The sequence below is a fragment of the Zingiber officinale genome, chromosome 7A, assembly GCF_018446385.1.
Source record: "Zingiber officinale cultivar Zhangliang chromosome 7A, Zo_v1.1, whole genome shotgun sequence".
Lineage (NCBI taxonomy): Eukaryota > Viridiplantae > Streptophyta > Magnoliopsida > Zingiberales > Zingiberaceae > Zingiber > Zingiber officinale.
The window spans coordinates 77,540,912-77,555,884 of record NC_055998.1 but is presented as its reverse complement, the minus strand read 5'-3'; the positions used below and the strand labels follow the sequence as shown (position 1 = coordinate 77,555,884).

The window sequence follows — 14,973 nt, the reverse complement described above, 5'->3', positions numbered from 1 at the left end:
CGTGAAGAAGAAGGACGGGAGCATGCGCCTATGTATAGACTACCGGGCACTAAACTAAGTCACGATCAAGAACAAGTATCCTCTTCCCAGGATAGATGACCTGTTCGATCAGCTAAAGGGAGCAGCAGTGTTCTCTAAAATAGACCTCAGATCGGGATATCACCAGGTGAAAGTTAAAGAATGTGATATACCCAAAACGACTTTCAGGACCAGATACGGACATTATGAGTTCGTTGTCATGCCCTTTGGCGTGACAAATGCTCCAGCTACCTTTATGGACCTCATGAACAGAGTATTCAGAGAATACTTAGATAAGTTTGTCATCGTGTTCATCGACGACATTCTTATTTATTCCAAAACTCAGGAAGAACACGCAGAGCACCTGAAGATAGTACTACAAATCCTTCAGCAGAACCAGCTATACACCAAGTTCACGAAATGTGAATTTTGGCTTGATCAGGTATCCTTTCTGGGTCACATCATCTCCAAGGATGGTATCATGGTAGACCCCAGTAAGATAGAGGCTGTGAGTAACTGGAAGAGACCTAAGAACGCCAGTGAAATTAGAAGTTTTCTGGGATTAGCAGTGTAATGCCCGAAAATTCTCAAAGTAATTTTAGAAATATTCTATGATTTTTCTGGAATTTTAAAATATTTTTATGGAATTTTTGGAATAGCAGAAGTAGCAAAAATAAATAAGGACGTAAAAAAGCCTAAGCGGGAATTGAACCCGAGACCTATTAGACTCTACGCCTTATAGATGACTTTAGTAACCAAGGGGCCCCAGCAGGGGTGTGTTGAAAGAAGAGGAGAACAATTCTATTTAAGATTTAGTTGGGTGGTATTAATTACTTAATATAAATATGGAATTAAGAGAGGAGTTATGATTTCAAAACGACACTTCTCTTTTCCCTCAAACCCTAACCCGGCGCCTCTTCTCCCACACCCTCTCGGCACGCCAACCTCAAGAAGACCTAGGGCTCAATCCCTAGGGTCGTAAGAACACTTTCCGGCGACAACTTCGGCACAAGGACGTTCCCCTCCGCGAGAAGGAAACATAGACGCAAGAAGACCGCCGAAGAGATCATCTTCTCCGGAAACCTAGCGATCAGATTCGTAAGAAAACTAGCGCAGGAAGTGAGTAACCCCTCACCTACAGTATAAGTCGCTATTTGTATGCTTTTACGTTCTTAGTTCGCTTTTATACTCTTAGTGCAGCCACATACCGGCTTAGAGCACACCAGGTGCTCGATAACATGCTTAGCACAGTTATATGCTATAGTAGGCGTTTTAATAGTTCAGCTAAATGCCACAGATGCATTTTAGATAGTATACTAGTCTTGCTTCAGTTGATATGGGACTACGGTCCAATGGGTGGGCTCTCATAGTCGCCTCTAGGTTCAGATAACCTAGTTTTAGGTTCAGATAACCTAGTAAAAAGCAAGATATGATAAATCAGTTATAAACAGTATTTTACTTTATCAGTGGCACTATATTGGACTTCAGTTGTCCTTGGGTTGGGCTCCCATAGTCGTCCCTGGGTTTAGATAACCTAGTAACCCTACTAGATTCGGGGCTTGCTACCTCGGGCCTAGTTAGGGATGCGCGCACAGCAAGTACAGTTGTCGGGCCCATCAGCAGCACGTTTAGTATTTTTATCTATGTATATAAATAGTTTTCAAACTTCACAAACCAAATATGTGAATATAGCTTAGCCCCAGTTTAGTTTGCTTAATGTTATAACAATTAGCTTAGCTTATGCATCGATTTAATTAGCTTGTTGATACAAAAATTAGCTTCTACTTGTTCAGTACTTGCTAGCATGATTTAATTGTCAAAATGTCATGTTTTAGTATTTTCAGCATGACGATCGGCATGTATGTGGAATAGCATCTTTTGAAAGCATGATTTCTTCGAATGCATGTTTTTGTGAGGTAGATGGTTTCTTACTAAGCTCCCAAGCTTATAGTTGCATTTTCCTTATACTGCAGATAAAGGTAAAGGAAAGATGGAATAGCGGAGGCTGGAGGCAATGCTATGAAGATGTGTGTGAGCAGGAACCTGGAATGAAGTGTTGGTGCAATCGACCTAGGTTTGATCGGTACGATCATGGTTTTGATGTGTGTGTCAAAGAGTTTAAGTTAGGTTCACCCTTGTATTTGATATGTGTATTTGAGTTGTGCAGGTTTGTAGGATACACATGCGACTCAAGTTGATGGCTTCGGGTCCGGTGAAGGATGAAGCATCCGAGGGACCGTGGACAAGGCAGTAAGGACAAGGGCCGAGGGAAGCGACTTCGAGGCATACGCGAAGGATGGCATTAGGGACGAGTCGCTGGCTTGAATGCATCCGAGGGACAAGAGCCAAAGTAAGTAAGCTTGAAGGCAAGAAGTTAAAGCTGCAAAGGAAGTGTCAAATGAGTTGTAAGGGTACGAGTGCATGAGAAATTGTACTCGGAGTAAAAATGATTTTTTTAGGGTTTTACTATAGCAGCACTGTAGCAGTACTGTAGCAGCCGACTGCATGTTTTAGCAATCGACTGGTGCAGTCGACCGCGCAGTCGACTGGGCGCGAACAGAATGGTTCTATTCGTTCGATCAGTATGGATCAGTCGACTGCATGTTTTAGCAGTCGACTGATAATTGACCGTTGGCCAACCGTTGGTGCTCCAAAGTAGCCGTTGGCTACCTCTAACGGTAACACCAGTCGACTGATGGTTTTGCCAGTCGACTGGTGCCGAGATGAGTTGATATGATGATCAACACTCTCCTCTTATTTAAAGGAAGCTTTGGGGCTTGAAGGAGGTTACTCATGCTTGTTGAATAACTCCTTGTCATTACCCAAAGCTTCCAAGTCTACTCTCTTCCTCCAAAACCTAAGTTCATCATTGTAAAGAGGAAGAGATCCTTTGTGAGAGGTTTGCTCCACCGAGAAGGAGAAAGCTCTAGCCGGAGATTGCCGGGGATTGATCCACCGAAGGATCAAGGGCTCGTCCACCTCAAGGACACGCCGTGGAGTAGGAGTAAGAAATCTCTGAACCACGTTACATCGAGCTTGTTTGCGATTTGGTATTCTTTCTTTATTGTTTTCATTAGTTAGTTGTATTTCCACGTGTGCACTAATCTTTTGTAGAGAAGAAAAGAAGTTGGGGGTGACCTAGCTATCCAACCCCCCTTCTAGCGGCCACTGATCACTCACAAGTGGTATCAGAGCGAGGACACCCTTCAACGGACTAATCGCCGAGAAGAGCACTTCATCAAAATGGTCGGTTCAAACATTCATCCACCGAAATTCGAAGGGGACTTCTCATGGTGGAAGAAGAAAATGGAGGTATTTTTCAATACCAATTTTGACATTATGCTAATCATGAGAAGTGGTTTTGAAGAACCCAAGGATGAACACAATGAGACAATCGACATAACAAGATGGACCAAAAGGCAAAAAGAAGAGCATCTAGCAAATTCCAAGGCAATGCATCACCTACTACATGTTCTTCCACAACAAAAAGTAACAAGAATTAGAAACTATACAAGTGCCAAAGACTTGTGGGAAAAGCTAGTGGAGCTTCATGAGGGGACATCGGAAGCAAAATTAGCAAAAAGAGACCTCCTTCGAACTCAACTCAACAATATCAAGCTTGAGAAAGGTGAAAAGGTGTCAATGTTACATTCTAGAATTAAGGAAATTATTAATGGGCTAACAAGTGTAGGTGAGACACTTTCAAATCAAGACATGATGATGAAAGCCCTAAATGCTTTCCTAAGAACCACAACTTGGAGCTCCATTGTAGATTCATACTACATATCAAAGGATCTAGAGAAATCCTCTCTAGATGAACTCTTCTCAACAATGGAGCTTCAAGAAACAAGAGTTGAAGGATTAGATGGAGAAGCTCATAGATCAAGAGGAGTAGCCCTTGTGGCAAACAAGGGAAAGGGAAAGAAGAAGAAATCTTCATTACCACCATCTTCCGACTCCGAAGAATCAAGTGCCTCAATGGATAGCGATCAAGAGGCATATATGGTAAGGAAGATGAGAAAGGCATTTAAATCTTTTTCTTCTAACAAATCTCGTGCTAGGAAAAGTTCTAGAAGCAAAAGTAGGACAAGGAAGATCATTTGCTATAATTGTCAAGGAGAAGGACACATAAGAGATGATTGTCCTCTCTTAAAGAAGAAGGAAGGGAAGAAGGAGGAGGAGAAGAAGACAAAAGAAAAAGGGAAGAAGGCTCAAAACCTAAAAGCAACATGGGATGATCCATCATCATCACCGGAGGAAGAGGAGCACCATGTAGTCAATTTTTCTCTAATGGGAATTGATGATGTGGCCTCCACCTCATCCGAAAATGAAGAGGGAAAGAGCTCAAGTGAAGAAGGGAGGTCAAACATCGGATTCGGACGTCTCGGTAAGTGAGGTATACAATCTTCCTCCTCATGTTTTAATTAAGATCATTAAAAGTACAAATGATGATTTGTTCAAGGCAAAAAGGAAAAATAAAACCTTGAAAAATGACATTTGCATGCTTAAAGAAAAATTAGAATCCATGTCTATTAGGGATGATGATATGCATGCTTCTTCTACAAGTTCATATGATTCATGTTTAGAAGGGCAAAATAGGAAATTAAGGGAAAAGGTAGAATATCTTACCAATGCCCTTAGAAAATTTGAAATTGGCTCTAAAACCCTAAACATGATTATTGGGAGCCAAAGGGCAAGTTTTAAGAAAAATTGGTTAGGATACAAGGAACCCAACAATGAAAAGACCTACCATTGTCTACTTGCTAGGGGTCAATCAAAAATCAAGACTATAGATAGAAAATGGATCCCCAAGGAATATCTGGTTAACCCAATAAGAAAGAATTTCTATTGGGTGCCAAAATCAATCCTCAAGGGTTAGAGGATTTTAGGTTAGTCAACCATTAAAATCATAGTTCAAATCCTTGAAAAATGGTTGACTTGAGACCTTAAGGGGGAGCACTTAGCCTTGATAGAAATTCATGATCAAGGGGGCTAAGTAGGAGTTATCTTCATCTCACAATGATTTGCATTATTTTCTAACCTTAAATGTGAGATGATAGGATGATACAAATAATTCACTTATGCTTATGGCATCTTGATGAGTTATGAGATGTATCAATTTTTAGTGATCATAGGCCAACTATGGGGAAAGCAAATGTTTAATTAATGAACATCTTACCCATAGATCATAGTTGGACATTTCAAATGTTTTGAAAAACAATTCTATGTTTTATTTACAGTGGATAGTTATTTTGAAACATATGAATTCAAAACTAGGGTTTAAGTTGATACAAACTTGAGTATTTTTCAAAGTGTTTGAGTTTTTATTAAAACTTCAAAAATATGATGAATTTTCATGGAAACATATTTTTCCTTGTTAAAGAACATTATAAGAAATATGTGTTCAAAATTTCATGATTTTTTGAATTTTCTAGAATTTTCTATGTATTTCTGAAGTTGGCTGTAAAATGCTGAAATTCGGGTTGGTTTGTGCCAGTCGACTGCGACAGATATCAGACGACTGGTAGCTATTTTCCAGAACCTTCAAGAGCTGATTTTGGGTATTTTTAAGTCCACATTGATACCATAGTATGTGTATATGTTTGGTACAATTTTTTATGGTGTCAAAGGGGGAGAAATGTGAAGGTCTACGTTAGAAACCTAACTATGTGCAAAAACCTAACTATGTGTAAAACTTAAAAATTATGGTTGAGAGCATATGTAAAGGGGGAGCTTGGGTATTATGCTTCATGTTTACAAATTGCTTCTAATTTTCATGTTGATATTTATGTCTAACTTAAACATATTGTCATACATCAAAAAGGGGGAGATGTTGGTACAATCAACCTAGTTTGATCGGTACGATCATGGTTTTGATGTGTGTGTCAAAGAGTTTAAGTTAGGTTCACCCTTGTATTTGATATATGTATTTGAGTTATGCAGGTTTGCAGGATACACATGCGACTCAAGTTGATGGCTTCGGGTCCGGTGAAGGATGAAGCATCCGAGGGACCGTGGACAAGGCAGTAAGGACAAGGGCCGAGGGAAGCGACTTCGAGACATACTCGAAGGATGGCATTGGGGACGAGCCGTGGGCTTGAATGCATCCGAGGGATGAGATCCAAAGGAAGTAAGCTTGAAGGCAAGAAGTTAAAGCTGCAAAGGAAGTGTCAAATGAGTCGTAAGGGTGAGGATACGAGTGCATGAGAAATTGTACTCGGAGTAAAAATGAATGTTTAGGGTTTTACTATAGCAGCATTATAGCAGTACTATAGCGTTACTATAGCAGTACTGTAGCGGTCGACTGCATGTTTTAGCAGTTGACTGGTGCAGTCGACCGCGTAGTCGACTGGGCGCGAACAGAATGGTTCTGTTCGTTCGGTCAGTATGGATCAGTCGACTGCATGTTTTAGCAGTCGACTGGTAATTGACCGTTGGCCAACCGTTGGTGCTGCAAAGTAGCCATTGGCTACCTCTAACGGTAACACCAGTCGACTGATGGTTTTGCCAATCGACTGGTGCCGAGATGAGTTGATATGATGATCAACTCTCTCCTCTTATTTAAAGGAAGCTTTGGGGCTTGAAGGAGGTTACTCATGCTTGTTGAATAACTCCTTGTCATTACCCAAAGCTTCCAAGTCTACTCTCTTCCTCCAAAACCTAAGTTCATCATTGTAAAGAGGAAGTGATCCTTTGTGAGAGGTTTTCTCCACCGAGAAGGAGAAAGCTCTAGCCGGAGATTGCCGGGAATTGATCCACCGAAGGACCAAGGGCTCGTCCACCTCAAGGACACGCCGTGGAGTAGGAGCAAGCAATCTCCGAACCACGTTACATCGAGCTTGTTAGCGATTTGGTATTCTTTCTTTATTGTTTTCATTAGTTAGTTGTATTTCCGCGTGTGCACTAATCTTTTGTAGAGAAGAAAAGAAGTTGGGGGTGACCTAGCTATCCAACCCCCCTTCTAGCCGGCCACCGATCACTCACATGAAGGTCTTTGGAGAGATTAGCAACCTTAAAAACTTAGTATTTCCTTATGTTGTTACTTCTCTGCACTCTTAGGATGCTAAGTATCAAAAATTGTGAAACTAGATATTATGTCATGCTTAGACTGCCTATTATCTTGATATTAGCTAGCGAAGTATAAGCGATAATCTGTCTAGTGGTATTGTTTTATGTTTTAATTGGGTTCTGACATTTCTGTATGAGTTCGTGGCTGATTTCAGCGAAATCAGAAATCCAAATCGATCAACTGATCGATTGAGAAGCCCTCAATCGATCAGCCGATCGATTAGGAGGTGAATCCTCGCGAACAGTGAGCAGCTGAGTCGATCAGCTGATCGATTGAGAAGTCCTCGATCGATTAGCCGGTCGACTGGGAAGCGAACTTCCGCGTACAGAAAGCTGATGAATCGATCAGCTGATCGATCGGCCATGGATCGATCAACTGATCGATCGGGAATTTAATTCCTGCGAACAGAGAGCCTCTGAATCGATCATAGGATAGATTGGCCAGGCTGGATCGATCAGCCGATCGATCCAGAATTGACCCCGTGCACAGTAGCCTATTGAATCGATCAGTCGATCGATTGGCATGTCTGATTTCAGCCAAGAAGTGCCTAACATCAGTTTTTGACTAGATAGAAAGTTAAGCCCCCCTTCCTTTAGCATATGTATAACTTTAGAAATGTATCCCGCATATAATTTCAGATTTCATCGTAAATAGCAGAGAGTTTTAATTAGTTCAGTTCTTTTCCGCACAAGAGTAGTTAGCATAATGTAACCCCCGGCGTTACAGCTTAGTTAGTAGAAGGTGGGTCGTTAAAAGCATGTTATTATAGGAAATTTGTAGAGGATTTCTCCAGGATAGTCTGCCTACTAACAGCTCTCACCAGGAAGAACAGAAAATTTCAGTGGACAGAGGACTGTGAGAACAATTTCATGGAGCTCAAAAGAGGATTGACCAGTGCATCCATTTTGACTCTGCCAGAAAACACAGACAGCTTTGATATTTACAGTGACGCCTCTAAATTGGGACTAGGAGCAGTACTGATGCAAGAAGGTAAGGTGATCGTCTATGCCTCCAGACAACTCAAGGACTATGAGATGAACTACCCTACTCATGACCTTGAGCTTGCAGCAGTTGTCTTTGCCCTCAAAATTTGGAGACATTACTTATATGGAGCTCAGTGTAGAGTGTATACAAATCATCAGAGTCTGAAGTAGTTCTTCACTCAGAAGGATCTGAATATGCGACAGCGCAGATGACTCGAGCTGGTCAAAGACTATGACATAGACATCCTCTACCACCCAGGAAAAGCCAATAAGGTGGCAGACGCACTTAGCAGAAAGTCCAGTGCTACCTTACTATCCCTATCGGCCATGTCACCACCCCTACAGAAGGAGATTACAGATTTTGGTCTCGAACTTATAGTGGGACAGCTCTCTACTATGACTTTAGCATCTACCCTGCTCGGTGACATCCAGACAGCTCAGGATCAGGACCCTGAAATTCAGAAAATCAAGCAAGGGTTATCAGAATCAGGAAGTGGAGAGTTCATGGTCTCAAATAGTGGGGTACTACATTTTGGAGATAGACTTTGTGTTCCAGATCAGGAGGAACTACGGAGGAAGATCCTAGACGAGGCTCACAGGACTCCTTATGCGATGCATCCTGGCTCCACCAAGATGTACCAAGACCTAAAGAAATATTTTTGGTGGTCGGGGATGAAAAGAGACATCGCTAGATATGTCAGTACCTGTCTGACCTGCCAGAGGGTCAAGGCAGAACACCAGAGACCAGGAGGAGTTCTGCAGCCTATTCAGATCCCAGAATGGAAGTGGGAGGATATTTCTATGGATTTCATAGTGGGACTACCCAGAACCACGAATGGTTTTGATGTCATCTAGGTAATAGTCGACAGATTGACTAAATCAGCCCACTTCTTAGATATCATGATATCCTACTCCATGGAGCAGCTATCTCAGTTGTATCTCAAGGAGATTGTCAGACTGCATGGAGTCCCATGGACTATCATTTCAGATACAGACAGTAGATTCACGTCACACTTCTGGGAGTGTGTACAGTCAGCATTGGACACCAGGCTAAAGTTTAGCACAGCTTTCCATCCTCAGACAGATGGTCAGACGGAGCGAGTAAATCAAGTACTCGAAGACATGCTCCGAGCATGTGCCCTAGACTTCAAGGTAAGTTGGTGCAAATATCTGTTTAGCAGAATTTGCATACAACAATAGCTATCGGACCACTATCGGCATGGCACCCTACGAGGCTCTCTATGGGCGGAGGTGTAGATCTCCAATCTGCTGGTATGAAAGTGGTGAACAGAAAGAGCTAGAACTTCAGACAGATCTAGTAGCAGATACCACAGCAGCTATACAGCAGATCCGCCAGAGGATAGAGACAGCTCAGAGCCGCCAGAAAAGTTATGCTGATACATGGCGTCGACCCTTAGAATTTTCAGTTGGGGATACAGTATTTCTCCGAGTGGCTCCCATGAAGGGAGTAATGCGTTTTGGGAAGAAGGGCAAATTGATTCCCAGATATGTGGGACCATACCTTATCATTAGAAGAGTTGGCAAGGTAGCATATGAGCTAGAGCTACCCCATGAAATGTCAGCTATTCATAATGTATTTTATGTCTCTATACTGAAGAAACATATCTCAGATGCCACCCAGGTGATTGAGCCCCAGTTGGTATCAGTCCGCGAAGACCTCAGCTATGACAGTCGGCCTATTCAGATAATAGACCGAGCAGTTAAGAAATTACGGAATAAGGAGGTACCATTAGTAAAAGTCATTTGGCAAAATCACACAATAGAAGAGGCAACTTAGGAGACAAAAGCTATTATGAGACAGAAGTACCCAGAGTTATTCTAAGTTCGAGGACGAACTTTTTATAAGGTATGGGGGATTGTGACGCCCGAAAATTCTCAAATTAATTTTAGAAATATTCTACTATTTTTCTAGAATTTTAGGATATTTTTATGAAATTTTTAGAATAGCCGAAGTAGCAAAATTAAATAAAAATGGAAAATAGTCTAAGCGGGAATTGAACCCGAGACCTATGGACTCTATGACATATAGGGTGACTTTAGTAACCAATGGGCCCCAGCAGGGGTGTGCTAAAAGGAAAGGAGAACAATTATACTTAAGGTTTAGTAGTGGTGTATTAATCACTTAATATAAATAGGAAATTAAGTGGAGAATTATTATTGTTGGATCGGTAATTCTCTTTTCCCTCAAACCATCATCGCCGAGCCCCTTTCTTCTCCTCATCCTCTCGGCGCCCAAGCCCGAGAAGCCTAGGGTTCCGTCCCTAGGGTCGTAGGAGCACCTCCCGTCGACGTCTCTGATACGAGGACACTCCCCTCCGCGAGAAGGAAGCGCAGACACAAGAGGATCGCCGAAACGATCATCTTCTCCGGAAATCTAGCGATCAGATTGTAAGAAAATCTAGCGCAGGATGTAAGTAACCCCTCACCTGCAGTATAAGTAGCTAATTGTATGTTTTTATGCCCTTAGTTCGCATTTATGTTCTCAGTTTAGCCATATGTAGAATTAGAGCACACCAAGTACTCGATAAAATGTCGAGTATAGTTAAATGCTACAGTGGGCATTTTAATAGCTCAGTTAAATGCCCTATATGCATTTTAAATAGCATACATAGCCTTGCTTCAGTTATATGGGACTACGGTCCAATGGGTGGGCTCCCATAATCGCCTCTAGGTTTAGATAACCTAGTAAAAGCAAGATATGATAAATCAGTTATAAACAGTATTTTACTTTATCAGTGGCACTGTACTGGACTTCAGTTGTCCTTGGATTGGGCTCCCGTAGTCGTCCCTAGGTTTAGATAACCTAGTAACCCTACTGGATTCGGGACTTGCTACCTCGGGCCTAGTTAGGGATGCACGCACAGCAAGTACAGTTGTCGGGCCCATCAGCAGCATGTTTAGTATTTTTATCTACTTATAGAAATAGTTTTCAAAACTTCACAAATCAGTTATGTGAATGCAGTACAGTTCATAATTTACCTAATGTTAATCTTAGCCTGGCTTAGGTATCAGTTTAGTTCTTTTGCTGATACAACAGATATTTTATGAGTAATAGTTGATTGCCATGACTTGTATGTCAATATGTCATGTTTTAGCATTTCTAGTATGATTCTCAGCTTGCATATCGGCATAACATCTTTTAAAAGCATGATTTCTCAAATGCATGTTTTGTGAGGTAGATGGTTTCTTACTAAGATCCCAAGCTTATATTTTCATTTTCCTTATACTGCAGATAAAGGTAAAGGAAAGATAAATTAGCGGAGGCTGAAGGGCAATGCAACCAGATGTGTGTGAGAAGGAACTTGGAATGAAGATCTTTGGAGAAACTAGCAAATTTAAGAACTCAATATTTCTTATAGTGTTACTTTTCTGCACTTTTAGTTATTTGGGTGTCTTGAATTATGAGAGTTATGTTTAGATTACTCGTTGTCTGAATATTAGATAGCTAACCATGAGAAATGACATGCCTAGTATTAGTGTTGTGTTTGTAGTTGAATTTATGAAGGTTCTGTATGAGGTCGGGTTTGATTTCTGCAGAAATCAGAAACTCAATCGATCAGTCGATCGATTGAGCAGTCCTCAATCGATCAGCCGATCGATTGGAAGAAGCCCCCGCATACAGAATGCCATTGAGTCGATCAGCTGATCGATTGAGGAGTCCTCGATCGATCAGCCGATCGATCGAAACGCGATCTGTCGCGTACATAGAGCTGATGAGTCGATCAACTGATCGATCGGCCATAGATCGATCAGCCGATCGATCGGGAAATTTGCTCCCGCGAACAGAGAGCTTCTGAATCGATCTCTGGATCGATTGGCCAGACTGGATCGATCAGCCGATCGATCCAGACGGAACCTCTGTGCACAGTAGCACGTTGAATCGATCAGTGGATCGATCAACAACTCCAATCGATCAGCCGATTGATTGGAGAGTTTGATTTCAGCTAGAAGTGTCTGCTTTCAGTCTTTTACCGAATAGAGAGTTTAGGTTCCCTTCATAACTTATGTATAACTTCAGAAGTGTATTCTGAATATAAATTTCAGACTTTATAGCAAATAGCATGAAGTTTTAAATTAGTTCAGTTTTCTACCCAAGAAGAGTTTAGTTTATAGCATAATGTAACTCCCGGCCTCACAACCTAGTCAGTAGAAGATGGGGCATTACAAAAGACTTACTTGAGAATCGAAGTGGCTGTACTGGAGAACATTTGACCGTTATTCTAATCCTCCTCTTCCTATTTTCTTCCGTTCAAACTCCATTCTAACCTCTCCATCAGTTCCTGATGTTTCTAGGTGATCGACGATTCAGTCATCTTTAATGTCAACTCATTGATAGTTTGTTCGACTATAATCTTAGAGAGGATCATTATCAAACCCACATGAAGACTGAAACTTCACCAATACATTCTTGTGAGAGACTTTACATTGACAGGAGCTAGCCTCATTTTATTTATTGAATATTAAAAAAAAATCACAAATATATATATATATAGACTTACCCTAGATACTGATATGTACGTGTGATCTTTCTTGTATGCTACTAAATATGTGACAATAGGAGAGATTTGATTGTGGGTTTAGATTTACCGAGGGTAGACATTCATGGAGTGGTGATGCGCAGTGGCGGCGGCGGCGGCAGCTGCCTCGCGTGACATGACGAGCACAGCTGACTGGAGGAGCTCGAGGCAGAGGCGGAGCTTGTTGGGATCGACGTGGGCGAGGCCAGCGGCGCGGGCTCCCTTGAAGTGGAAGTCGGAGGAGAGGCCGCGGAGGAAGTCGAGGGGCGTGACGGCGGAGGCGTCGAGGGAGCGGGCGGTGGGGTCGGCGTTATGGTCCAGCAGCACGGCGACCATGTCCGGGCAGACCATCTCGGCAGCCACGTGGAGCGGCGTCTTGCCCGCCGGCCCCGCCCGGCGGTTCACGTCCGCCGCCCCTAGCTCCAGTAGCTCCTTCATCACCTCGCGGCTGCAGTTCTCGACGGCGTAGTGGAGCGCGAGCGCATCGTCGAGGTTGAGCCCCTCCACCATCACCATCAGCTTCACCTGCTCCACGTCCGAGCTGTCCAGCGCCCGCCGCATCCGCCGCAGCTTATGCTGCTCGTCGTCCAAGCGACGGTCACCGCCTCTGGGGACGGTGAGCTCGCCGGTATGCAACTGCACCGGGAATAAGCCTCCGGCGCCACCGCAGCCGTACTCGAGGGAGGTGATCTTGAGCCGGATCTCCTCGATGCCGACGACCACGTCGAGGGGGAGGTACTTGGCAAGCACCTCCGCCGGTAGGCCGGACTTGGCCACCAGGTGGGAGCACGCCGTCCACAGCCGCCCTAAGTTCTGAATCCTCGACGCCATTAGCACCCTCATCACTTCCTCGATCGGCGCCTTCTCCACCATTCCGACCAAATGCCTCTGCAATCACATGCGTTCATTTTATACGATTATCATGCTTCGGCATCGTAGCCTCCAAGATTCGCACCTGAGCGAGGAGGGCAAGGGGATTAAGGTCGAACGAGCGGGCGGCGGAGAGGGTCTCAAGGGCCAAGTCCACGGCGGCAGGGCAGTGTGTGTGACAGCAGGTGCGATCGGGGCAGTCGGCGCGCGCCTCGTGCTTCTGAGGCGTCAGCGAGACCCGGCCGCTGTAGAGGAACTGCAGCACCAGGAGGAAAACCTCGTAGCTGACGGCGATCACCGGTATGATCCCGACGACGACGCCGCCTTCGGAGAATAACTTCCGGAAGAAGAGGGAGCGGGCGGCGAGGATGCAGCGGTGAGCGTGGATGACGCGGCCGTCGACGCTGAAGCTGACGTCGCTGAAGCCCTGTCCGTAGATGAGCAGGTTGAGGTAGTCCGTCGACAGCGACTTCAACGCCGTCTCCTCCTCCTGCTCCATTTCTGCAAATTACCTACCTATCAACCACGTTCTCTCAGCACTTTATATATAAAAAATGTGTCCCCGGGGCGATGGTTAAGATATGGAGTGTTATTACATGAGGTCTTAGGATTGAAACTCGACATGACTGAGCATAACCTCTCTCATGTCTTGGCAATTTGCACTAATAACTAGTAGTCATCCGTGATTTATCTCCTCTATGTTGACCTAGGGACGGATTAACGGGGGCGCTGGGATGAACAAATCACCTTTATATATAAAAAAAATGTCATCCAGACTCCTCAATAATATAACCCAATCTCTAAACTCTGAATTCTAAACTCTAAACAAAAATTCTAATTAACATAATAAAAAAATTATCTAGCATTTTATTATGCTGCGTACTTAGTCATTTAAGATTTTGACTTTAGGATTAAGATTATATTATAATATTAAGCTAAAAAAATTTCATATTAATTTTTTTTTAAGTGCTCACCACAGAAAGGTCCTTAGCGTCTAGGATTTTGGCTGCGGTCACCTAATGTAATTTTTTCCCTATCTTTTAACACTTTATTTAGGTTAAATATTAAACCCAAGCTCTAAAAATTTTTTTTTAAAATTATACTAGGTGAAATAGATGGAGATGAAAGGTTAGATACTTGGCTCAAATGTTGACGAAATGAATACTTCTTACTATCAAAAGATAAAAGCTAATTTTGAAACACTTTTCCATTTCAAGAGGAGCGTTAGTGATCGGGTCAAGGAAGGAGTCCTCAGCATAATAGATCCGTCGACACTCAAGTCAATCATTGATAGAAAGTGATGAATAGTAAAAATTATATAGTCTCACCTAATGTGAGCATATCTACACCTGTAGATGGAAACTCATTTTTATAGTATTAATGTTTGTCTGTATAGGAATCTCAAAGCGTTTCTAAAAAATAACATACCATAACGATACTTTGACATCTTTCTAAAAATGAACCCGCAATCTCTGCGTTTGGTAGAAAAGAAGTT

At 42.8% G+C, this 14,973-nt stretch overlaps 1 protein-coding gene across 1 annotated transcript; it reads right to left on the bottom strand.

Annotated features, from left to right (window-relative positions):
- Nucleotides 1–12,544: 12,544 nt before the first annotated feature.
- LOC122001596 (BTB/POZ domain and ankyrin repeat-containing protein NPR5-like) lies at nucleotides 12,545–13,989 on the bottom strand. The gene is made up of 2 exons (XM_042556427.1): nucleotides 13,564–13,989; nucleotides 12,545–13,496 (listed from the first exon to the last, which is right to left on the bottom strand). The coding sequence occupies exons 1-2, from the start codon at nucleotides 13,975–13,977 to the stop codon at nucleotides 12,675–12,677; spliced, it is 1,236 nt and encodes a 411-aa protein (XP_042412361.1). The 5' UTR covers nucleotides 13,978–13,989; the 3' UTR covers nucleotides 12,545–12,674.
- Between the last annotated feature and the right edge of the window lie 984 nt (nucleotides 13,990–14,973).